The sequence below is a fragment of the Perca fluviatilis genome, chromosome 4 (assembly GCF_010015445.1).
Source record: "Perca fluviatilis chromosome 4, GENO_Pfluv_1.0, whole genome shotgun sequence".
NCBI classification, from domain to species: Eukaryota; Metazoa; Chordata; class Actinopteri; order Perciformes; family Percidae; genus Perca; species Perca fluviatilis.
The window spans coordinates 29149486-29174983 of NC_053115.1; the positions used below are offsets into that span (position 1 = coordinate 29149486).

General features: G+C 40.3%; 1 protein-coding gene across 1 annotated transcript in view; it reads right to left on the minus strand.

Moving 5' to 3' along the window:
* Positions 1 to 245: 245 nt before the first annotated feature.
* The window catches only part of LOC120556829 (RNA-binding protein 12-like), a 32981-nt gene continuing 7728 nt past the window's right edge, over positions 246 to 25498 (minus strand). Inside the window, exons 3-19 of the mRNA XM_039796566.1 lie at positions 20187 to 20241; positions 19747 to 19819; positions 16048 to 16176; positions 14312 to 14491; positions 12773 to 12847; positions 12418 to 12489; positions 10411 to 10494; positions 10174 to 10263; positions 9991 to 10089; positions 9819 to 9905; positions 9131 to 9190; positions 8701 to 8834; positions 7281 to 7335; positions 7010 to 7064; positions 6787 to 6920; positions 6465 to 6701; positions 246 to 4345 (exon numbers count right to left, since the gene is read on the minus strand). Coding sequence (XP_039652500.1) covers positions 4235 to 4345; positions 6465 to 6701; positions 6787 to 6920; positions 7010 to 7064; positions 7281 to 7335; positions 8701 to 8834; positions 9131 to 9190; positions 9819 to 9905; positions 9991 to 10089; positions 10174 to 10263; positions 10411 to 10494; positions 12418 to 12489; positions 12773 to 12847; positions 14312 to 14491; positions 16048 to 16176; positions 19747 to 19819; positions 20187 to 20241 — 1730 coding nt within the window. The 3' untranslated portion in view covers positions 246 to 4234. The remainder of the gene's footprint in view (positions 4346 to 6464; positions 6702 to 6786; positions 6921 to 7009; positions 7065 to 7280; positions 7336 to 8700; positions 8835 to 9130; positions 9191 to 9818; positions 9906 to 9990; positions 10090 to 10173; positions 10264 to 10410; positions 10495 to 12417; positions 12490 to 12772; positions 12848 to 14311; positions 14492 to 16047; positions 16177 to 19746; positions 19820 to 20186; positions 20242 to 25498) is intronic.

A 25498-nucleotide genomic window follows, 5' to 3' on the forward strand; every position in this document is an offset into this window, starting at 1 on the left:
ATTTCAAGAAGAGGACTACTGTACCCGATGTAGTGGTCCATCATATCTGTCAGTGATAAACGTTGTACTCACCAATAGCTGAGATCTGGCAACACAGTGGCATCAATAAAATAAAAAGTCCAACAGGTCAAGAAACACGAGACAAGACGATCAGACGACAGATATGACCGTAAAAACGATGAAAATACAAGTTGGAATAAAGCGGCAGCAGCTCTCTCCACTGGAACACAGTAAAGAAACGTTGGTTTATCTTTTACAAAGTTGTTTTATTGTTGTATTCTAACAGGCAGCATTCATACAGACATGATGTTACTGGTTATACTGGTTTAGGAATACTGGTTAGGTAATAGCAGTTGTTTGAAAATGTGAGCAAGTGGAGCAAAGCATTATGGGAGGTGTTGTTCTTTATCAAGATACTATAAAGGCAGCATTTTTTCCCCTCTTTTTCAAAGTGTGATGATTTCAGTGATGTAGTTTTCAGAATTTTTACAACTTCTTCCCTTTACTTGATGACAACACATGTAGCCAGTGCTGCCGTGACAATACAGCATGTTCGGCCGAACACTGATCATATTTCTATAATGTTTTGTTTTTCTTCCTTTACTTCATAAGCAGTCCGTTTAAAATGAAAACTGCCAATTCTTGGCTGAAATTTCTACCATTCAAATACTTTGAACACTTTAAACCACATGTGAAAATAAAATGTCCCTTTAACTAGAACATATACATAAAACAAGTTTTTGGCAACAGTGAAGAAAACAAAGGAAGATCATGGCAGTATGACACGGACAGACTTGAATAGGCTTTACAGAATCTGCTGCAGTTTGGCATCAACACAGATTGAGATTAAACAAACAAACCTGAACTCATGGTCCACTTAAAAGGTGGAGTCAGCGATTCTTGAGAAAGATTGTTCATATTTGAGCTCAATGACCAAAAAAAACATTTTTATACCAAGTTAGCAAGGGGATACCTCCAATGTTTTTTAGGCTTTTACTATGGAGGTCTAGCTCCGTTCCTTGTGGGCGAGGAGGATATGGAAGTGGGAGAGTAGCTAAACTAGTGTCTTTTGGCTTGGTCCGAGCCACTTTATTTCCCATTCACAGAGCCAGGGCAGTGTATAAACACCGGATTTCTTTTCAGCGCGCACACAGAACAGATAGCTGGCAGACCATCAGGAGATATCCCTGAATTTGACAGAAAGTGGATTGGATTAAAATCACTGACTTAACATTTAATTAGCCTAGCTTGTATGGAGCTTTTAAGTTTTTATTTTTTACTAAAAACCAAGGTTTACATTGTCAAAATGAACGTTCACACTGTCAGAATTTGTTAGTTTTTCCTGGAAGATGAATTCATTAGTTGTTTTTTTTATTTAACAATTTTTTAACGGTTTGACCAAGATATGTATATCATCTTCCGACGTTTGATGTGCAAAGCAACCAGTGCTTCCCAAACTGCGCTCATTAATTTTTTCACCTTTTTTTTAATAATTTTTGCTTTCTTCCTGGATTATTTTACTACTCCATGTATTCAAAAAACACAAAGAAGCAATTCACTTGAACTGAAATATAGAAGTAAACCCCTCTGAAACAAACTAATATTTGCAACCCAAATATACCATTGTCATCTAAGTGCAATAAAGAAAAAGCTTTTACTTAAAGCTGTGGTAGGCAATTTATTTCTGGCGACATTGGGCAAGAATTCCATAATAATCTTTCATCATATTGTAATTCAAGGGGTCTGAGAGAAAAGGAAGACTTCTCCTCTTGGCTTGTTTTCAGGCTTTAGTAAATCTGACCCATGACAGGAGACTTTGGCCAATCACAGTTCATTTCACAGAGAGAGAGCACTCCTATTGGCTGTTCTGTACATGCATTGCGCATGTGACAGGAGGGAGAGCTGCAGGAAGAGGTCTCACTCTACTTCAAATTCTGGCTTTTTTGCTTTCTTCCCACTGCAGCTTTAACTGCTTCAAGTGGATTTCTTTCTGCTTCTTCTTCTTTTATGAGGTCACAACTCCTAAGCAGAAAGACATTGTTCAGGAGAATAACAAGACATGTTATTCTCCTGAACTTTGGATGAATCAAGACTCAGCAATCATTCCGTCTTTCTAGAAAACATCTTTACAAATTAACACCGTCATCCTCTTTACTTTCTGAGAATCTCATTTCAAAATTATAATTTTTTTTAAAAACATAAAAACCTGTTCAACTGACCCTCAGATTCAAAACTTCTCTGAAAAACTGGAATTAAGGGTGAGTAGAAGACTCTCTTAACTTGAGCATCTTTTTCACTTCATCTCACCCTGTAAACACTTCCTGCGACTCCTGTCCCTCACGGGCGACTCTAAGAGGTGAACAGGAGTCAGTGAGCAGGTGACGGTTACTATTGTTTTCTTGGATAGAAACATGGAACTAATTTGATCCAAAAACAACCATGCACAGAGTCTGAAGCAGCAGACACTGTTGGTACCTGAGAGGCAGACAGAAGTCTAACAGCTGGAAACATAAAACACTGCTTCAACTAAAAATACACAACTGATATGACACAATAATCTTTACTCTCATTTCTAACTTGCAAACTCTTTTTCCCAGAGCTTTCTTTTTGTTCCCGAACATTTAGCTAAAGTTAAAACAACCTTGAGCACTAAAAATAATATGCAGTACAAATTTTTCACTTAAAATGGACCCTTCAAAAAAGGAAAAATGCTATCGCCATCCACAACAAAAGTGGTGATTTTAAGTGGTTAAAGGTGATTTTAAATGAATTCTAAGTCATTTAAAGTGGTTGCAGATTAAGTGTTGGCAATAGCTCTTTAATAAGCAATGTAACATTAAGTGTGGCTTCGCTGCAGTAAACATGAGTTTTGACACATTTTGACAATACGTGTGTTCAGGTCATTCCAGTATTCAGAAGACTTTGGTAAAGAATCAGTGCAGATGTTCAGACAGACTCTCAGTGCGACGCTTAGGTATGTAGCAGCTCAGACTGAAGTCAAGTCTATCAAGCTCTCGATTCTTGCGAGATCTCATGATATCGCCAGAATTCAGCTGCCGTGCAAGGTAAAATGAATTTTGGCTTGATAGTAGAAATGAGTTCAGCACTAGGCGCCAAGATGGCAGCATCAGCAAAACACAGAGTCGTGACAGAACAGTCTGGAAACATTCAAGCTAAAGCAGCGGGCTAAGGTCACACAGGCTACACTAAAGACTACAGTAAGGCTATAGTAAGGTTTTATAGTAATAAAGCTATTAGACGAGTATATAATATCATTCATGATACAATATTCCAGCATTTAGTGCAAGAGCAAAGTGCTAAGTATCAATACCTGATCAATAAAGCTAATCAGAGCCATACACACACACACACACAGCTGGTCCAGCATGTCACCATGGCAACATGGACACCACTGGTTACAGTAAGGTATATGCAGCTGTACTTCCTCTAATGACCAATAGGTGCTGCTGTGTAACACTTTGACCAGAGCCGTATATTAGAGAGAGTTTGGCCAACTAGGGAATCGAATGTCCCGAGCTATCCCGTTATGAGATTAGTTCCGAGGTGGTCGCGTGTTTTGTGGACTCCATGTTGGATACAAACATCCATCTGATTCACACTGACATAGTGCAGGGAATAGTGGAAAAATGTAATAAATTATTTTAAAAAGTGACATAAATCACTGAAATCCAATATGGCGCCCATGATTTGAGTTGGCCAAACTCTCTCTAATATACGGCTCTGACTTTGACTGCATTGAAGTGAATGGGAAAACCCACAAAGCTTTTACACAACAGATTCAGCTCTATTCAAGTGACATGTCAGTCGACAATGGAAACAGAATGTGGACCAACGCCTTTTCTATTTGTGTGTGTGTGTGTGTGTGTGTGTGGCTCTGTGATTGTTAAAACACGTTAGTAAGCACACGTGATCTGCATAGTTAGTATGGAAGCAGCAGAGGGAATCAGTTATTGTAGACAAAAATAATAAAAAAGTGAATATAAAACAGATTTTTTTTAAAACTAGAGGGTTGCCCATGGCATCCTGATTGGCTGACAGCTAAATGCTGCAAATTGTGATTGGCTGAGATTCTAGCAACACATGGGGTTGGTCCCTGAAGGGTGGTCGACTTTGTGGGAGGTCTCATCCTGGAATTAGATGAGGGTGGGCCTTCAGCTTTAAGGGTGGGTTTAGGGAGTGCAGGGGTGGTGTTTAGGATTTGTGCGTGCAGGGTTTAGGATTTGGGGGCAGCTTTAGCTGGTTCTAAGCCTCTCATTTTGAAATAAGAGACTAGCTGGTTGGGAACCTCAGCAAGGACAGACTGAGCCAGAGACGACTGTGGAGCCTGGAGGACAGAGAGAGAGAGAGAAAGAGAGTATAATTTAAAATATCAGTACATTATAAAGAAGCCTTTTTTTTCATTTTCTCAAGTCACAATACATAAATGTCTGCACCATTAAAAAGTAAAAATGTTTAATGCTGTAAACTTACACTCACCTAAAGGATTATTAGGAACACCATACTAATACCGTAAATGGTGGTCATATGAGGATGGACATGGTCAGAAACAATGCTCAGGTAGGCTGTGGTATTTAAACAACGCCCAATTGGTACTAAGGGGCCTAAAGTGTGCCAAGAAAACATTCCCCACACCATTACACCACCACCAGCAGCCTGCTCAGTGGTAACAAGGCATGACGGCTCCATGTTCTCATTCTGTTTACGCCAAATTTTGACTACCATCTGAATGTCTCAACAGAAATGGAGACTCATCAGACCAGGCAACATTTTTACAGTCTTCAACTGTCCATTTTTGGTGAGCTCGTGCAAATTGTAGCCTCAATTTCCTATTTTTAGTGGAGGTGAGTAGTACCCGGTGGGGTCTTCTGCTGGTGTAGCCCATCCGCTTCAAGGTTCTTCGTGTTGTGGCTTCACAAATGCTTTGCTGCATACCTCGGTTGTAACGAGTGGTTATTTGAGTCAAAATTGATCTATCAGCTGGAATCAATCGGCCCATTCTCTTCTGACCTCTAGCATCAACAAGGCATTTTCGCCCACAGGACTGTAGCATACTGGATGTTTTTCCTTTTTCAGACCATTCTTTGTAAAACCTAGACATGGTTGTGCATGAAAACCCCAGTAACTGAGCAGATTGTGAAATACTCAGACCAGCCCGTCTGGCACCAACAACCATGCCATGCTCAAAGTTGCTTTGATCACCTTTCTTTCCCATTCTGACATTCAGTTTGGAGTTCAGGAGATTGTCTTGTCCAGGACCACACCCCTAAATGCATTGAAGCAGCTGCCATGGGATTGGTTGATTAGACTACTGCATCAATGAGAAATTTAACAGGTGTTCCTAATAATCCTTTAGGTGAGTGTATATGCATTAAACTCTTCAAATATTAAATAAAAACCTAAATAACTCACTTGTGTTCCACTAAACCTATATATTTGATATACAGTATTAATGATCAAAATGAAGACACGTTGCACAACTCATACAATGTGGTGAAGTGCCTATCTGGAGCATTCAAAGGATGGATTCACAATTTCTCAAGTCTGTCTTAAGCCCAGTTAAGACCAAAGATTTGTGATGAGATTAAACTCTTTTAGATTGTTGCAGCTGTGTGAACTTCAGCCCGACTCAAGCATGCCGACGGTGTCGCCTGCAACTCAGCTTGTCAAGTCGCCAGTGGCTGGTTTTAGAACATAAGGCACGCCACCGGTTTCAACAGCCAATCAACTCATAGTGAAATCAGGTGGTTAAGTCAGTTAAAAACTGTCAGCTGGTTGAAATGGCAGTTTTGGATGGATGCTCGACGAGTGCGCACCCGTGCCAGAGAGAGAGAGAGAGAGAGAGAGAAAACGCGGTGGTGGTCGAGCGAGCCAAAGAGTGAATGACGAGAGGGGGCGGCGTTAGCGAGAACAAAGTGTATCGAAGAAATAAAATGTCTTCATTGTAGTGTAGCAAGTATTTTCACTGTCACTATCATTCATATTTTAAGACGCCTCAAGTTATAAATAGCTAAATAAAACTGAAAAACAGGAAGGTAGAAAGGAAGTCATTGCTATGGAGACGATACACCGTCTAGTTGCATTGGTGTGAACTGAAAGGTTTCAGAACGTTGCAGACTGGCGCATTGCTACTAATTCTTATTGCACACAAAAAAACTGTCCAAAAAACTTTGAAATTTTTTTGCAGGTGATCCGTAGTAATTATCTGCACAAGAACAAGGGAACTATACACAGCTATTACGTTCCCAATTCTTTTAATCCACGTGGGCATAAAAGTGATCGGAGGGTGCAAGTACTTTTCCATTGGTACTTTTTCCATTCTTTGGCTCTTGAATTCAATTCTTGGTGTGGATGAACAACAAGGATGAAGCTGAACTTTTCTCTTTTCTCACTCCTTGTCCACTAGCTGTGTAAGGACAGCACACTACTCGCACACACACACTTACATCTTTAAACTGTCTGAAGGGGACAAACTGGACGATGTCTCTGACGACGGCCTCCCCCACTGTCGACCTCAGCTTGCCGTCGTCTCCATCCAGAAGCTCCATGGCCTTAAAGTCCGCCGGCCCCACCCCAACGATGATGATTGACATTGGCAGCCGCGACGCCCGGACGATAGCGTCGCGGGTCTGATCGAAGTCCGTGATCTCACCGTCAGTGAGGATGAGGAGGACGAAGTATTGCTGCAGAGAGATACAGACATAGCTGAGTGTGTGTTTTTGGTTCATTTGTTTGTGGGTTTCTGTGTGTTTCTGTGCGGGTTCTCACAGAGGCGTTGTTGCTCTGCGCGGCTTGGGCGGCGATGGAAGCGACGTGATTAATGATGGGAGAGAAGTTTGTGGGTCCAGAGAGTCTCAGCTGAGGCAAAACCATCCTGTAGGCATCAACAATTCCCTGAATACCTGAGAGAGACAGAAGGGGAGGAAATTAACACACATACTATATATACATATATAAGGGAATGGAAATGCATAAACTAGTGTGTGTGTACCTTTGCAGTAGGGGTTTGTAGGGTTGAAGTTGAGGGCAAACTCATGGTGTGCAGCCTGCAAGATCAACAACACAACAGTTCAATAAACAGTGACAATCTACAAGCTCTAGTCTGATTGGCCGCTTATAAATGATTAAATAAAAGAAGAAAAATTATTTTACACCCTAGACTCTGGGTTGGGTTAAAATTAATGAATGAATGAATGTCAAACTTGAGAGACAAATAGAGCCTGTAGAATGCTGTGTTGTGATTGGTTGGTTAGAGAGCTGACCTGGTAGTCTGGAGGCAGTTTGGCTCCAAAACCGAACGCTGGGAAGAGTTTATCACTGAAAAAGGAAACAACCACTGTTACAGGCATACTCTTTATAAGAATTCAGAACCTCTGGTTCAACCTGTAAGATTTAGGGAGTAGTGTAGAGTTCAGGGTGTGGAGTTCAGAGCGTAAGCCTGATTTATGGTTCTGCTTCAAATCGACGATGTAGTTACATATGCAGGTACTCAAGATACAGACCCTTCGCCTTTACTTTATTTTATGTCCTTTCCTAGTGAGAGAGCTGGGCCTATGACTGCCCTGCCAGTAGTTTGACTCACAGCTTGAATGGAGTTACTGCCATTCTCATGCACATGTGTAGGTAATTATTGGTGAGCCTGGAACGGTACTTAATAATGTTCATAGCGGAGAAAGCTGACTTACAGCTCCAAGTCGACCCAAACATGGACGAGGTGTGTAGTGCTACTTTGGTAGCCAGAAAGTAGCAGGTCAGTCGCTTCATACTCCATGCTGACATCTCTCACACATCTCTCCTAGATACTGTCAGCGTCTGGTCCGGTTATAAACATAATATTATATTAATCACTTTGTCATCACCAGTGTTGGGCAAGCTACTTGGAAAGTGTAGTAAGCTAAGCTACCAGTTAAATTAAGCTTCACTACACCTAAGCTAACATTAGCCCCCAAAGAAATGTAGCAAGCTAAGCTACAGCAACATGGCAAGAGTAGTTTACTACATCGAAGCAAATCTGTATACATCCAGCAGTTTTATTTCAGACCGCATCACAAAGCTCCGCTGAGCTTGAGCTTCACAAAGGCTTGAGGAAATGTAGCTTTTGTGGACACTACCTCACTACTTGATCAATTAAAATGATAAGCTACTGAAAAACTATTTAATTCAGAAAACAACGACGCTACTGTGTGAACTAGTAACTAAAGCTGTCAAAATAATGTCAATGAGTAAAAAGTACAATATTTCTGTCTGTGTGTATGAAATGTAGCAGAGTAGAAGTAGACCGTGTCATGAAAAGGCTGGACTCAATTAAACTACAAGTACCTCAAATTTGTAATTAAGTACAGTACTTGAGTAAATGTACTTAAGTTACGTTCCACCACTGCTAGTAATACTACTGCCCAACACTGCATGCAATACCAGTTGGATACAGCGCCGTGACGCAGTTGGAACAGGTGTTACAATGACAAATGCCGGTATAAGCTTGGACCGGCAAAACCAGAAATGGACCCAACTCTAGTCCAGACAGGCAGCCATTTGGTGATGCTCCATAGAGAGTTTAGGGTGAAGGGTTGCGATGTAGGGGGTGGGGTTTAGGGTTATAGGTGTAGGGCATGTGTCTGCATAGTTTAGGGTTTCTGTGCGTATTTTCGAAGGTGTAGTATTTCAAGTTGAGTGTGTACTGACGTGTCGTAGTCCTGGACCACGTGACCCACAGACCACAGAGCAGACAGGTACTGGTTAGATCCGTCTTGACTCATGTAGTGGAGAGAGTTGGGCGAGCGAGGATCCCCATTAGAGCCGGTGAAGTCGATCCCCACCTACAGTGTTCATACAAAGGTCAATCATTCACTATTGAAATACACGGTTTACATTTTAATTTAATAAAACAGATTAAGAAGATCAATTAAAAGATTAGGATTACTAACTGTAAGTCTGTATGTATCTCAGTTCACAAGGATCCCGAGACCAATCATCCCGTTATCTCAAGAACATTGACTTTTGTAATCCTTTATATATTTATTTTTCAATCTTGTGAACTTGATTTATTTCAAGCTTGTGAACTTGAACGTGAATAATTAAAATAAAGAACTTAAGATCATTTGTGTTGACATACGGTGAAGTTGATCTGGCTGCCGCCCATCACATAGTCCAGGAAGGTGTACTGAGTCAACAGCTACAAACACACAGAAACAGTGTGTGAATGAAAGAAGTACTCATGTGTATATTATAAAATGCACAACAACAATGGCTACTATGGGAACTAACATCACAAATGAATACAATTGGGACCTCAGTATGCAGAAATATTCAAATGAATCATTTTAGAATAGGCAAAAATATTATTTATATTAATACAGACAAACTTCATGGGATTAGCACAATGTGGGTACAGGTATGACTCGTCGGTACCCACAGAACCCTTGGTCATTCAGATATCTTGAGGTGAGAGGTCATAGGACCCCTTTAAAAATGGCCATGCCAGTTTTTCCCTCGCAAAACTTTTGTCTAATTTTGGAGCGTAATTTAGCCCTCTTCCCAACAAGCTATCATGTCGTGGTTGGTACCAACGGATGCCTTAGATCGTCTAGTTTCTTCGTAACAACAATATCTTCTCTTTAACTTTTTAAGCTTATTAGGGAGCTTGCTACATCCTCTTACAGACAGTAACGTCGGCCAAGAGGGATTTTATGATTTGATATCAGATCATTCGAATGAAGATCGAAGGAATCCGTTCTACTAAAGTTCTACTCGACAGCGTTACGATTTACAAAGCAGAGAAGCCTGGGTGATGTGGTCTTTACCTTGCAGCTCTTCACAGAGACGACTCCAGAGTTCTTGTAGCTCTTCTTTTTCTTCTGTTTCTCGGGGTGGATGCAGTCAAACGCCACCTGGAGGACAACACATCAGACGGTTTAATGACCTCTGACAGAGCAAATAGAAAGACGTCCAATGTTTGATGATCAGTGAGCTCACCTGAGCACCTTGTTCAGCTTTCAGCAGCTCAGAGACTTTAGTGGTGAAAGAACCAATCAGATCATGAGATCCATCACTGTCATGATCAGAGCAATCCACCTGCAGAGAGAGGAGGAGACTTCATGTAACTGTTGAAGATTGTATTGGTTGGTAGGAGTGAAGGTAGCTTCTGACTGCTGGAACCTTCAGGGGTCTGTCGAGGTCGCTGCAGCAGAACGTCTGTAGAGGAACGGAGAACTTCTTCCAGGAGGGATTCAGATTGTTCTTCACCACCTACACACATACAATCTTCATCACAATGACATCATCCTGTGTGTCTGCTCTTCAATTTTTGTGTGACATTTGTCTGACAACATCATTTTAAATTCTAATTATTTCATGACTAAATAACACTCGCTGAAAGTGTGTGTGTGTGTGTACCTCTGTTCTGTGGACCAGCTGCCACTTTCCATCGTCTCCTTGTTTAAAAATCTCCAGGAACGGATCAGACTTCCCAAAAGTATCCTGAACATAGAAAAGACGACATGCTCTCTTGTCATTCAGTGCGTACTATACTTAGGTAACCGCTTAACAGCCTTGTTGCTCCAGTGAGCAGACTTCCTAAACATCATGTAAACGATGAGAAACCAGGGGCGTGTACTACGAAGCAAGATTTGGCGTTCAGGTTCCACCCAGGGTTTTGTTTATCACGACGGTGGATCAGTTGTTACCGGGTTCAATCGCCGTGGTAACTTATGCTGAACCCCTAACCTGGTCGGGAGCAGGTTATGTTGGAGATTAGAGATCAACCGGTGTAAAAGCACCGCCTACTGACCAATCAATACTCGGTTGATAACGGCTTCACTGTTCTTAGAAGATCCGGCGGAGCTCGGTGCGCGGAGAGAGAGAGGTGCGCTCAGAAAAGTTAAAACATTTAGAGAACGACAACCCCGTTAACATTCCCTGATGGGTATTTTTATGAAAGATATAGATTTTCAGCGGAGGGAATTACGTATAGGCTATTTGTCAGCTTGTTGAGCCATGTGTTGCCAATCGGTTTGAATTATGTTTTTATATATTTTTTATTTTCTCTACTTCAGGATCGCTTCCACTGCCAGGGTTGCAACTGAAATAATAGGCTAAAGCAACGACAGTTTATGGAAAGCACAAGTGTAATTATGGTGCCTGACTGATGGAGAAGTGATATTTATAAGCGTTGTGATTTACGCATTTACAACGTCGGCTATTTTTTTGCCAGCTTTCTTTCCTGTTTTAGGAAGCAGCGACTTTATTGCGTTTTGCCTGTAAAACCGTGTCTGTGTTCTTCATATTTATGCAGAATTATAGTTCTCTTCTTATATAAAATATGCGGCTCTGGTAGATGTTTGCGATTGGTCGTGCTGTACAAATACCGCCTCTTTTATGTGAACGTGCGCGTCGCTGGATTGGGAAACCCTGGGTTGAATGAACTAGTTGATAACCAGCGTCGTGACACAGCTCATGTGGGACTGCGGTTGTTAGGTTAGGTGAAGCCAGGTAGGTGACTAAATCCAGGGCATGTTGATCTTGATTGGTAGTACAGGCCTCTGGTCTCTTTAATAGGGTTAAGGGATTAGAGAAACATGATTTCAAATGACAAAACTCTGTAAATGGAGGTCTGTCTTTGTTTAACTATATGTGCATGCATTTACATTTCAAAAGGAAATTTCAGTTAAGTTTAATAAAACATTTGCCCCCGCTAGAACTGTTATTTTTTGGAAGTTATGCAACAGCTCATGACGCAGTAACTTCCTATTAATGAGAAGCCCTTACTAGCTAAAACACTGCTCAAGTTTTAAGGTTACATTTAATTAACTCTGGACAATGTCTGAGGAATCAGGTCCAAACATTGTACGGAGTTACCCTTGCTGCTGGGTAGAGTGCGACACGGTTGGAGTCAGTTCGTAATCCGGTCATAAACGACTAGGTCTCTTGCCGCTCCTTGAATTTGTCTGATGATTTTTGCATCGGCCCTTACCGACAGAAAATCCTGAATCTAATTGTCTCCACATTTTCGTTGACGTCTCCGTGTAAATCACCCTTCACCATCGGAGGTTTGTTTTCTTTTAGTTTCGTGCGAGCTGATAGAAACGGCATACACACGTCCACTCGCTTGCTGTGAATTCTCACACTTTGGGCTCAATCAGAGATTACACTGACTTTGTACTAAGGAGCTGGCAATGTAAACACCATTTGATGTCCGATCCAACTGATGTGGACATTTGGTAATTTCTAGATAATTCCAGGTTGGCAGTGCAGGTGTCAAAGTGCTTTAGTAATGGATTTATAAAGAGCTGTTGGAACACAGTCTTAAGAGGTGGATAACAGGAAGACGAGAAAGATGAAGAGCAAGATAAAAAGGAAGACAATGAAGAAAAGTGGGAAGGTGAGGAAGATGACACGAGTTACCTTCTTGTCCAAGTTTTGGGCATTAAACTCCAACTCAATGGCTCTGTTGTCCTTTATCTCCTCTGCTGTGATCTACACACACACACACACTTCACTTAATAGTCACGATTATCTGAATATTGTTTTGAGTATCACAGAAGATTCTCCATGAAGACAATGTAATATAAATATGTATTCAGTTTATACAAAAATATTATTAGAAAGTTATGCTTTCAAAACACACACACACACACACACACACACACACACACACACACACACACACACACACACACACACACACACACACACACACACACACACACACACACACACACACACACACACACACACACACACACACACCAGTACATACAGTGATGCTTCCTTTGCCTGCAGGTTTGCCTTTCTTCAGCTGCAGAGGTCTGGTCAAAGTTTTACTGGACACTATCTGAAATACACACATAGATTAGTCAGTGTATCAGTATTGTTGTGACAGCAGCAATACTAAAGCACTTTGGATAAAAGCACTAGAAATGCAGTATATATAATTCAGAGACAGTGTTGTGATATCACAGTTTGTCCACCAGAGGGCGGTGTTGACCTGAGGAACGTCTCTGCCCGAGTGACTTCGTAACAATTTTGAGGGATCTCAACTAAGTGTTTTTTATTTGACTTTATGCAAAAACTGAAAATCAATCAGTTTTACTGCGTCTAACCTGCAGCATCAATTTCCAATGGTTACTGTGATACAAACAACTTCCTGCATCATGTCAAATTCACACACTGAGCTGAGAGCAGAGACATTACAGAGGGTCACAACTCCATATGCCACTCCACTGGACACAAAAAAAACAGCAAAAATAATTTCCTACATGAAGAGCTGAAACAATTAAAGATATTAACGAACGTCCGTTACATTCCAGCCATTGTCAAATGAGTTGCTACAAAGCTAAGACTATCAGCTCCACAAAACTCTCTGCATTTTCTCAGTATGGCTATGTTCAGAAATTAGTGTCTGGAATGAAGATAATTAACTCTTCTGAAGAGTCCATCATGTTTTTTTTTTCCATCCTCCGTGTCCTCCTTGGCTACTAGCAACTGTTGTGGAAGGCTTGTATCATGTGTAGGCGCCGACAGTTTTGTTGTCATTACCTAGAATTCCTCATGGGGGTGACAGAAACTACAAACTATAGCTTTAAATCAATGTATTGAATGACAGAAAATGTATGGGAAATATTTTGATTATCAATAATATTTCAAAAATTCTGCTTTTCAAATGTAAGGATTTGCTGCTGATTTTTTTACAGAGCATTTTTACTATTTTCTGACATTTTATAGACAAAAGGATTAATCTATTAATTGAGAAAATAATCAGCAGATTAATCCATGAGTTGCAACCTGGACATAATGATAAAACCAGCTAATTGAGTCCTAAAAACTTTTTTATTAAAACAAATGAATTATATTACTGACAGGTTGAGAAGGTTTCACTTGTTTACAAAAGAAAATCATCAGCTTGTTTTGGGATTTAACAGTCAAATTTTCGGTGATCTAACCAATTCTTGTTTTAACAGACATATTTCTGAAAAACTAAAAATGTGAAAGATTGAAGTGTAGACTGAATCAAAGTTAAGACGGATGTTTGTCAGGTTTAGGATTTCCAAGAAAAAAAAAGTATCCAGCTCACTGGAAATGTAACATCAATTCATTACATAGCTGTTATGATATTGCCTCCAAACCATTATAACTAACCGTAACATACAGTATTATGAAGGTTTAACAAACGAAGCATCAGTACAGCCCAAGGAGTTGACACACTGGAATGAGTTTTCCCATCTTTTTCTACTGAACCAGAGTGAATGAGAAAAAGGGTGTTTCTACTGAGTCTGGTATAAGTTGGTCTGGTGTGTACCTGTCCCAGTGTTAGCTCCACGCCACCCAGGAAGTCATCATCGCCGAGGTCAGAGCTGGCGTTGTCGATATCGTAGATCCCCAGCTTCAGATTCTGCACCGTCTCAAAGTGATAATCCAGTCTGAGGCGCTGACTGAAAGACGGACTGGAGGTATTTTTCAAACTCTCAGTACGACCCAGCTGACGGGGACACAGGGGAGGGGGGGGGGTAAATTTATAATATTAAAAAAACAAAGCAGAGTAAGGTTTTTTGCCACAATAATTTACACTTCTGTGGAATTTGCCTTGGTGAATGGTGCATACAGCACATACATGAACAAACAAATAGGAGTCAGTGGGGGGTCCGGGGCCTTGTTGGTGAGGCTGACCGCACAGTGGAAGTACAGCGTGAGGTTTTGGTCAAAGACAATAAAGGCCCAGACACACCGACCAGACGGTCGACCCTCGGCAGAAAAGGCAGTTGGGCTGATCAGTCTCCCTGAGTTGGTCAAAAAAGTGCCTCGGAACACACCAAAGCGACGATACGTAATACGTCTCCATGACAGCAGGCGGCGCTAATCTGTATTGTCCAAGAGGGTAAGCTTCGCTTCAGAACTCGAACCTCCTATGGCTCCATTTTGTTGATACATGGCCATCACCTCCCGTTAGCATTCCACTGACTAGCATTCATTTTGGCACCACTTGACAGTGAATAACTTTACATCTGAAGCGTTTAAAGACTTTAAAGATTTGTCCATTGTTTATTTCTAAAGAAACACGACAATGTATAAAATGCTCCATTACCTTGTATCTCATGTTATGGCTCCGTAGCAGATGTTTTTGTAAAAATAGGCTAACGATTGTGTCATAACCACGAGACTTACTGTTGCATAGCAGAGGAATTACCGTATACTACAGGAGAAGCTCGCAGGCAGTTTCGACTTACATGAGCTGTTTAGGTTTAATTACTAATGTTAACTAGCATGTTAGTTAGCAATAATTAGCCTGTGCTTATGTTATCTCCTTACATATACCTACGCTCTCCGTCTCTGTAAGATTGGGAATGATTGAGATTTCTCTTGGCACAACTACCAGAAGACTTACAACTTTCAGACACGTTGCTCACGTCACATTTACGTTGTCTCTCTCAGTTGCCGGCTGCGCAGTAAAGCTAGCTAAAGCTAGAGAAAAGTGCTTCTAATATCCTTCACTGGTCTCCGTCCAGAGCAACGGGATCTGTTGGTCCATTCTTATATACTGTCTATGGTATTGTCGCCCAAAAATGAAAACCGGCAGCTGATTGGACGAACGCGTCACGTGGGTTTCGTTTCTCCGGAAATTCAAAGACAGACTGTTTTGGCGGCTTGTTCAGAATACGATCTCATATTGTACTAAAATAGTTCACTGAAACATGTTTCTGAAAACATTTTAAGCCAGAAATAGGCCGTGCAGTTGCTGAATCTGTCTTTATTGCAGATCGACAAAGGTCAGTTTAAAAGATTTTTGTCAGATTTTGAGAGACTATAGTCACGCTTGTCCCGCTCCTCGTTTCCGGGTTAGCACTCTACCAATCAGATGGGTCATTTGAGTCCGCCTTCCGATTCAACAAGTCAAAATCGGCCAAAATGAAGGCCGACGGCGGCACGGAACACAGCGAGCCGACTTGAGTCACTGCCCTCGCCAGACTGTCCGACCGCTGATTATCGGCTTGGTGTATCTCGGGCTTTAGACACATGCATCCTGTAGTGTTATGTTACCTCGGTCCAGCTGTCTGCTCCTGAGCTCTGCAGCAGCACACACAAAGGATCAGACTTTGATCCGACATCTTTATCCAACAGGTCAGAGCAGGAGACACTCAGCTCCACTTTAGTGACACAATCCGCCATCTGAGAGAGAAGGGGGGGGGGGGGAGACAGAGAAAGACCTTCAGATCAGAATTCAATGCAACCGAAAATGAAACCGAAACTATTTTGACAATTCATTAATCGTTTGTCAAGCAACATTTTTACATATTTGCGTTTATTGGACTCTTCGTCAGGCAAAACAAGCAATGGGAAGATGTCACCTTGGCTTTAGGGAATTGCGATCCAACGTGTCACCATTTTATAGACCAAACAATTAATCAACAAATCAAGAAAATAAATGGAGTATTGATTGTGTGATAATAAAAATTGTTAGAAGCAGCCCTACTTAACACCACCAATAAAACATATATTACCCAATAACTCCAGCTACAGACCCTGACTGCAGTCTCAACTGCTCAACACTGAGTCCAGAAAACTGTTTCTTTATCATTTTTCAAACTTGAATATGCACTAAAACAGTTCATGTCACAGTAACATCATTGCTGCACCACAGAGATAAAGTCGTAAACAGTTTAAAGTAAGGTACAAAGGAGGTATGATATTCTCTGACCATCTGGATTCACAGAGAGTTCTGCTAGTTACTTTATTTACTTATCTTGTATTTTTACATGAAATGAACATAACTTTATAGTGTGTCACAAGCTCTATTGCGATAACACTATGACTGTACAATTCTATCTTTTCAACATGCAAAGGAGGCGGACAGTCCTCAAACAGACACTAAATAAACGGACTAAACCACAGCTGAAGCTTCGGAGACCTTCTTCAACAGCAGTTATAAACTCCGGCTGGACTATCTATTTGACGTTGTGTTGCATAAACTTTTATATGGATACGTGGTCAGTCTGCAGTTATGTCGAAATGAAAAACAAGTGAAATAATACCAAAATCTGTCAAAAAAGTGACGGAAAATACTTATGTGAGATATTTTTGGAAGGACTTTATTAAAAACAAAAAAACAAAAAAACATCACTCAATGGGAGAAACATGAAGTTAACTTGTAAAATTGGTATTTAGGATACTTAAATGTCACAAATTGAATAAGTTGATTATTATTGCTGCTGCTAAACATAAAGACAACAAATAAATCATGATTACCTGAAGTCCCTCTACCTGATAACTAGTGGTGGAAAGTACATGTACTCTAGTACTGTTCTTGAAAAGGACAATTCTGAGGTGCTTGTACTGCTTTATACTTTACTCCACTACATTTCAGACTGAATGAGAATTATTTTGATGGAAGGCTGTAAAACCAGTTAGCCATCACAGTAAATAACTGTGTGTGGGTTCTAAGGAGAAAACTAGTTGAGCAACTATATTTGCTTTCTCAAACAGCAGACCAATATCCCCACCCACCCACCCGCACACACACACACACACACACACACACACACACACACACACACACACACACACACACACACACACACACACACACACACACACACACACACACACACACACACACACACACGACCAATATCCACCCACCCAAGGCATTGTGCGACTATAACTTTGTAAATCATCTTATCAGAGCCGTTATATTTTATCTTCTTCAGACCAGGAACAAACACAAGGGCGGAGGAAAAACTAACAGTCCGGAAAAGATAACGACACCTTTTCAGTCAGAGTAAACACACCTGAAAGAGCACTTACCGTTACCTGACCAATCCTTTGGACTTTTTGCAAAGATTAACCAAAGCTGGAGCTTGTATTTTTAACTGTAACTAAGGAGGAAAACAGCCGTGTGTGTCCGTTCAGCAGCTTAAGCTAACAGGGAGCGGCACAAACATTTGACGCGCTCTGATTGGACAGGGAGCTCCACAACCACATCCTGATTTGACAAGACGACTATCAGTCACGCCCTCTGGGTTCAGTGTGTTCTAGCTCATTGCAGCAACAACATGAGAAACTTCCGACCCGAATCCTTCAGAGTAAAAGCGGCACCCCAACAAATCGTCCTTAGTCACCTTGTAGCAAATGCTCCTTTTAACACACATGTTAAAAGAAGACAATTTGAAGACAAACTCTGCAGTTTACCAACCTTAAATATCAGTATAATGAAATATCTTTTGAATTAAGTTGCAAGTTGCCACGAAGCCTATATGAAGAGGTCAAAACTCCAGCAAACACCAAATGTATTGTTAATGTTGTTCCTTCTCCATGCACCATGGAAGTAGGTGAAGTTTAACCAGAAATCCATACTCTGCTTCAATAAAGCCAATAACACCACATCAAGAAACAACAGGGTAGGGAAAATGACAGACTTTAAATTACATTATTAAAGTCCATGGTCCATCCAGTCCTGTAGACCTGACATTGTTCTCTCCCATCTAAAAGTCTAAAATGTCTTTGTCTATGTAGGTTTCTGTGATTTCTAGTGCAATAACATTATTTGTTTAACAGATAAAAGGTAGGTGCAATAATAAAAAATTACAGTCCTAGATGACACATTTTAAATTTTTTGGCCAAAGTAACACTATTGAACATTTTGATGAATTTGTATTGAACTAGGAGTATTCTGGCAAGTGATCTTTACACTAATCAAATAAAAGCAGCTTGACAAGGTTGTTTAAAGTACAGACAAGCAGCAGAGTTTGAACATTAAATTTGTGCATTACCAAATACATTAGTTGTGCATTGTTTAATTTAGAAACTGATCTCTGACTGGATAATTGACAACCTCTTAAATGCATCCTTTACATTTAAAAATTTAAAAAACTTTTTTTTAATTTTATTCATTATTTAGACAGGACCACTGTGATTTCATTGAGTAAGGGTGCTGATTAAATACCACATTCTGTCACTTTTCTAGAGCTTTCAATCACATCTCAAGATCTTTATCAGCAGATGGAGTTTGCTCAATATGATAGCAGGTGTTGATGTATAAGGTTGTGATGACAATTGATAACATCCGCTGAGGAAGACTGTGACATACGGTTGAAATCTCCTGGAAACAATAGTAGTAATGCTAGTAAGCGGACCTTTAGTCGAGATTTTGGGTTCAAACTACCGTTTTCAAGGTCAACAATGAACATTCACACTCACTTCAAGACTGGCTAAAAAAGTACATTACGTGCTTTTATGTTGAAGGGCAGACACTCAAGCCGGAAGTAATGTTGCTGAAGAAATAAAGCAGTCAGTCTGAGAATGAGCTGTACCGAGATGATCAGAGAGAAACCAGAAAAGTCTCAGAAGTATAATTAAGAGCAGTAAGCAGAGGAGGGGCAGAGCAAACGGAACACAGCACGATCCAACCTCTTCACAGAGAACACAGTTTCATTTTATTCACCCTTTGCAGTGGAGCCACCATGGAGTCAGAAAGAGCAGCAGAGTGTCATATGGCAGAACAGGAAAAGACCAAAACATAGAAAAATACAGTCCTGAGAAAGAAAAGGTCATCATGTACAGAACCTTAAGTGTTCTGTTAAACACTGTAAATCACATCCCCACATCCATCCCCCACACACACACACACACACACACACACACACACACACACAGAGCTACTGCCTCAGCTGTCTTTGACATCCTATCATCATCATCCTCTACTGATCTACCTCCATGGATAAACTGCTCATAACATGATACAGCTTCAATGAAGAGTTGGAACAAGCTTTTACACATGTCAGGGGTGTCAAACTCATTTTCACTAGGGGCCACACTGGAAGAGTCACACCAAGGGCCGTACATCTGGAGTTTATTGACTCTACATAGTAGACTCTTTATAGTCTCATTTTTGTGGCTTTCTCAGACATTTGTCACCTTTATGTAAATTTGTTGCTTTTTCCCAACATTTTTGTACGCTTTTTGTCGCATTTTTTGTTGACACAAAGCCCTACAAAAGTCATCAAAGGAGTTCCTTCTGTGGGAATTTCTGAGTCTCAGAGTCAAAGCATATTCTGCTTTGAATGTCACGTAATTGCAGTTTAAAAATAACACTTTTCCTGTGTTTTTGGTTTGGCGCACAACTAGGTGGGCCGAAATGTATTGTGAACCCAAACTGATATACGGGCCGGATCTAAATCTACAAGGGGCCCAGATTTGGCCCGCGGGCCTTGAGTTTGACACGTGCTGTATGGGATACTGTCAGGCAGAGTTAAGGGGGGTTGTAAGGGAAAGCTGGAAGCTTTAATTGTTCTAATTTAATGATTTAATTCTATATTTATCATTTAACATTAAAATAAATTATACAATACCATATCACTTTAATTGTCAAATAATTAAATTCCTCAAACAACAGCATTTTAGTTGCAAAGGAGACACAGCAGTTTGCAATTGGAATTGAGTTTATTATCCCAATGTCTGGACTGAGCTACTGCACCTTCCAGGAGCTGCACTGAAGCTATAGTGTAAAGATCACTTTATTTGATCTATTACTTTTTAGAAAAAAATGACGCTCGATGCCACCATCTACAAATCACCATACTGGTATACATTGTTACAACCCGACTGCCACTTTATTGCCATTTTCTGGCTATTCACCGACTATTGCACTATTAATAGAATGCTGCCGTACATCGCTTCCGCTGCTGGATACTGTTTTACTTACTCCCTGCGACCACCCCCACCTCAGCACCATGGGTGCTAGGGCTTTCAGCGGCACTGCTCTAGGCCCTCGAACACCCTGCACCCACACATTTGACAGTCAGACACCATAGCAACATTCAAATCCCACCTCTAAACTCACCCACCGTTCAAACTGGCCTACTCACTTTTTTTTCCCTTTAGCCCCTAAAATGTTAGGTTTTTTTAACCTCCCCTACACATGTCTGGCCACCTTATCGTTTACTGGATGTCTGTGCTGGTGTCTGTCTTGTCTCACTGTTTTGAATTACCTGTATGAATACTGTTATGTTTTGTAAGGCGACCTGTGTGCCCTGAAAGGAACCCTCAAATTAAACTTATTTTTTATTATTATTTGTTATAACTTACTTTCACTTTATTGCTGTTAACCTATTTGTACTTCTGTCATGTGCTTTCTTTTTTATCTTTACCTTATTTTATGGTATTGATATGGAGGTTGCAATCTTAATTATGTTGTACAATGACAATACAAATATTATATTCTATGGAGTAAACACACAGGCCAGGCCACCATTATCTAAACACTACCACCTACAGGCCACCATCTAATGACTACTCTCTTAATGCCCATTTAGTATCTAAATGCCAGCATCTACGGGCCACAATTTACCATCTATCTACAGACTACCATATACCGGCCACCATTTACCATCTATAGGCCACTATCGCTTATCTAAATACTATCATCTACATGCCACCATTTACCATCTACAGGCCACATTCTATTATCTACAGACAGTACATATAGGTAATGTATATGGAAGCATGTTTGTGTTGCATGCGAGTATGTGTTGAGAGATGCTCATTTTCTGTATTTTGTGTCGTCTTTGTAAAGCTGCGGAACGGACAGAGTCCAAAACAAATTTCCCTTCGTGGAAAATAAAGTATATCTTATATCTTACAGTACAGGCCAAAAGTTTGGACACACCTTCTCATTCAATGTGTTTCTTTATTTTCATGACTTTTTATATTGTAGATTCTCACTGAAGGCATCAAAACTATGAATGAACACACATGGAACTATGTACTTAACAAAAAAGTGTGAAATAACTGAAAACGTCTTATATTTTAGATTCTTCAAAGTAGCCACCCTTTGCTTTTTTTGATAACTCTGCAAACCCTTGGTGTTCTCTCAATGAGCTTCATGAGGTAGTCACCTGAAATGGTTTTCACTTCACAGGTGTGCCTTGTCAGGGTTAATTAGTGGAATTGTTTCCCTTATTAATAAAAAGCAAAGGGTGGCTACTTTGAAGAATCTAAAATATAAGACATGTTCTCAGTTATTTCACACTTTTTTGTTAAGAACATAATTCCATATGTGTTCATTCATAGTTGTGATGCTTTCAGTGAGAATCTACAATGTAAATAGTCATGAAAATAAAAACGAAACGCATTGAATGAGAAGGTGCGTCCAAACGTTTGGCCTGTACTGTATATACAGGCCACAGTTTACCAAGACCATCTACAGGCCACTATCTATTATCTACAGACTACCATATACAGGCCGCAATTTACCAAGACTATCTACAGGCCGCCATTTACAGGCCACTATCTTTTATCTAAATACTACCATCTACATTCCCCAATTTACCACCTACAGGCCATTATCGATTATCTGAAGACTACCATCTACAGGCCACCACCATGACCTAAATGCTACCATCTATTGTTAACAAGATTTATCCTCCCTCCCTCATTTAAGGTGAATTCAAGACAGTTTCTGAGGATAGTGTATCGGTCTCTATCCATCATTTCTCATGTTTTGATTTGAGCATCTTTGTATCCGTCACTCACCTGCAAGTCCTGCCTTCTGTTTGTCTATTGATCAGTTGGAGAGAACCTCAGCAGGTTAATTCTGGTCAGTGTTAGTACATCTGTCCCACACCCACACCCACCCACACAGACTCACCCTTGCAGAAACCAAGTCTGTCATCAGGATTTTTCTTTTATTCCAATGCATTTTTCCCCCCACACACCAGGTCCACAACACAATCATCTTTACCAAAAACCATTTCTCTAGACAGGGTTTCAGTTCACTTTATTAAAGCCTGTGTATCCTTTTTTTCCTCTCACACGCACGCATGCGCGCTTTGGACAAAACTACTTCACCTGAAGCTTTCTGTTTGTTAAGTGCTCTGCTCTCCTAAACATCATAGGATAGAAAACTGTTTCTGTGATCGAGAGCCTAGGAAAGTGAGGACAATATACAATTGATATTGTTGTGGCGTTAACTATTACCTATTAACCTTTAATGATACTTTTGGGGATGTTATTTTTAAGTCTGCTATGCATGGTTTAAAACTTTAATATCATTAATTGGGGATAAATGATGTTAACTGTTATGTGTTTTTGCTTTGTTCTCTTTCTTCGGTTGCCAAGGAAGAGGAAAGACTGACGCGTCCTACTTGGACAGAACATTGAGGACATTCTAGGGCTGGGCGATATGGAGAAAATCAAATATCTTTTTTTTTTTTTGACCAAATACCTCGATATCGATACCGCAACAATATTGTAGTGTTAACTATTGGTGCTTTCACAAAATATTTACACAATGAGATTTTTGATGAATAATCAATAGTAATGTGGATATAATGACTGAGTAACGATAATGACTGGGTAAAGGCAAATAATAGAACAGCTAAAGTTCAGAAAATGGCATAACTGTACTGTAATGTAGCCTTTAAAACCAGGAAAAGACAACACTTATGGCATATTACGATATCCAAAATCTAAGATGATATCTAGTCTCATATCACAATATCGATATATTGATATATTGCCCAGCTCTAGGACATTAAAACAGATCATAACAAACTGTTTACATAAACCTGATCATTAAATCCTAACCTCAGAATAAGTGACTTAAAAAGCTTAATATGAGCCTTATTTATCGACATGGGCACTTTCTTAAAAAAAAATTTAATTATTTGATCACTGCTAAGCCCCCTAAAAGGTTACAGTAATCTACTTTTACATTCACTTGCAGTACTTTTGCAAACCCTGTAAACTAATCTAGCTGGTTGAAGGCTTGCTACTGTGACGCTGACATTGCTCATAGAGTAGCGAAATTGACAAAAAGGGGAGCGCTAACTTCATACTACAGCAGCCATAATGACAAGGATGATAGTTAATCAGGCCTTGGCCAATTACCTCAAAATGGCCTTAACGGCCCGTTTAATTGGTCTATCACTACTTATTAGCAAGGTAGCAGCTCTCAGCTGTTGCATGAACCACCTAGAGCATGCTGAATATTGATCATTTTAAGTACCTTATACTGCATTAAAGATGTCAACGAGAAGGTCATCTGTATTCCAAACAAAACCAACCCAGACTTCCATTCAACTTTTGCAACATACATTTTTAAGTCATTAACTCAAATGAACCCATTAACCAGATACGTTTCCATCATCAGACAGTGAAGAGAAGACAGACAGAGCTGATCCCAGGTGACCATCAGGAACGTCCTTTTATTAGCCAAAGCAAAAAGAGACTCCACATCATGTATGGTCATTTGTTCACACTGACAATAGAAACAAAAAAAAACGAGCTTCAAGGTGAAAACATCCAAAACATTATCAAAACATACATACTTACAACAAAAAGCTACCCAACTAAAAACGCTACAGACTTCATCTCAGCGCTCCATAGTCCAAACACCTACTGGGCATGTGCTGCAGAAAGGGAGGGGCTGGAGGTGGCGTAGTTTAAACACAGCGACATCAGAAAAAAATGTGACAGAGCAAAAAGATTCAGTGGCCAAAAGTCATTATTTACAAAATAAAAACAATCTGTCCATCCCACATTCTCTACATAGCAACAGAGCAGTGTCGCAACTCGACATTTCACCATAGCGGGAGAGCATAAACATTTGATCATGGCAACATAGCTTTTTTATCATAATTTTTTACCATAGCGACAGAGGATGTGAAGACATTATCACAGCAACGGAGATCCAACACTTCACTGTGGTAGAAAAGCTTTTCATCTACAGCATGTTTTACCGTAGCAACAGAGCATGTGAAGTTGTTACCGTAGCAACAGAGCATAGACATTTTATCATAGCAACATGCTGTGGCTTTTCATCATCATTTTTACAACAGCAACAGAGCACATTAAGATATTACCATAGAAACAGAGCATGTACAATTTTAACCACAGCAGCACAGCATATTTAAGCGCATACAGCAACAATGTTTGTCAAACTCATTATTATCACGATGTTGCCGTTACAACAAAACAGGTGACTATGTTCAGTGTGTCAACTGGACATGAGTTGACAAAAAGCTTGCATTGGAAACATGGGTAAAAGGGGACAAAAATCCTGCCAACATCAACATGATCAGTTTGTGCCAGAGTTGGTGGAGGAGCTGCAGAAAAGAGCAGTCTTCCTACTGGACAGACTGCAGGGGGGGAGGGGGGGGGGCTTACCTTTTATTATCTATACACAGGGAGGAGCTTCAGTAATGACCAGGCCCACATGGAATATGCGGCAGCAGGATTTAGATGACACCTCAACAGATTTTAAACAAATGAAAAATAAAACTCATTTTCTCATTTTAACACATCTCCACCCCAAAAAAAAATGCAAAAATGCAAAAATTCTGCATTCTGGATCACCGTTTGGGTCAGGGACTGGGCAAAGTCTAAACTGGGCCGTAGGTGAGTTTGTGTCCAGAATCAGGTAGGGTTTATGTCGGCTTTGTTTTATTGTTGTTGTTTTTTTATATATATATACAGTCTGTCTGTTTTGGGTGGG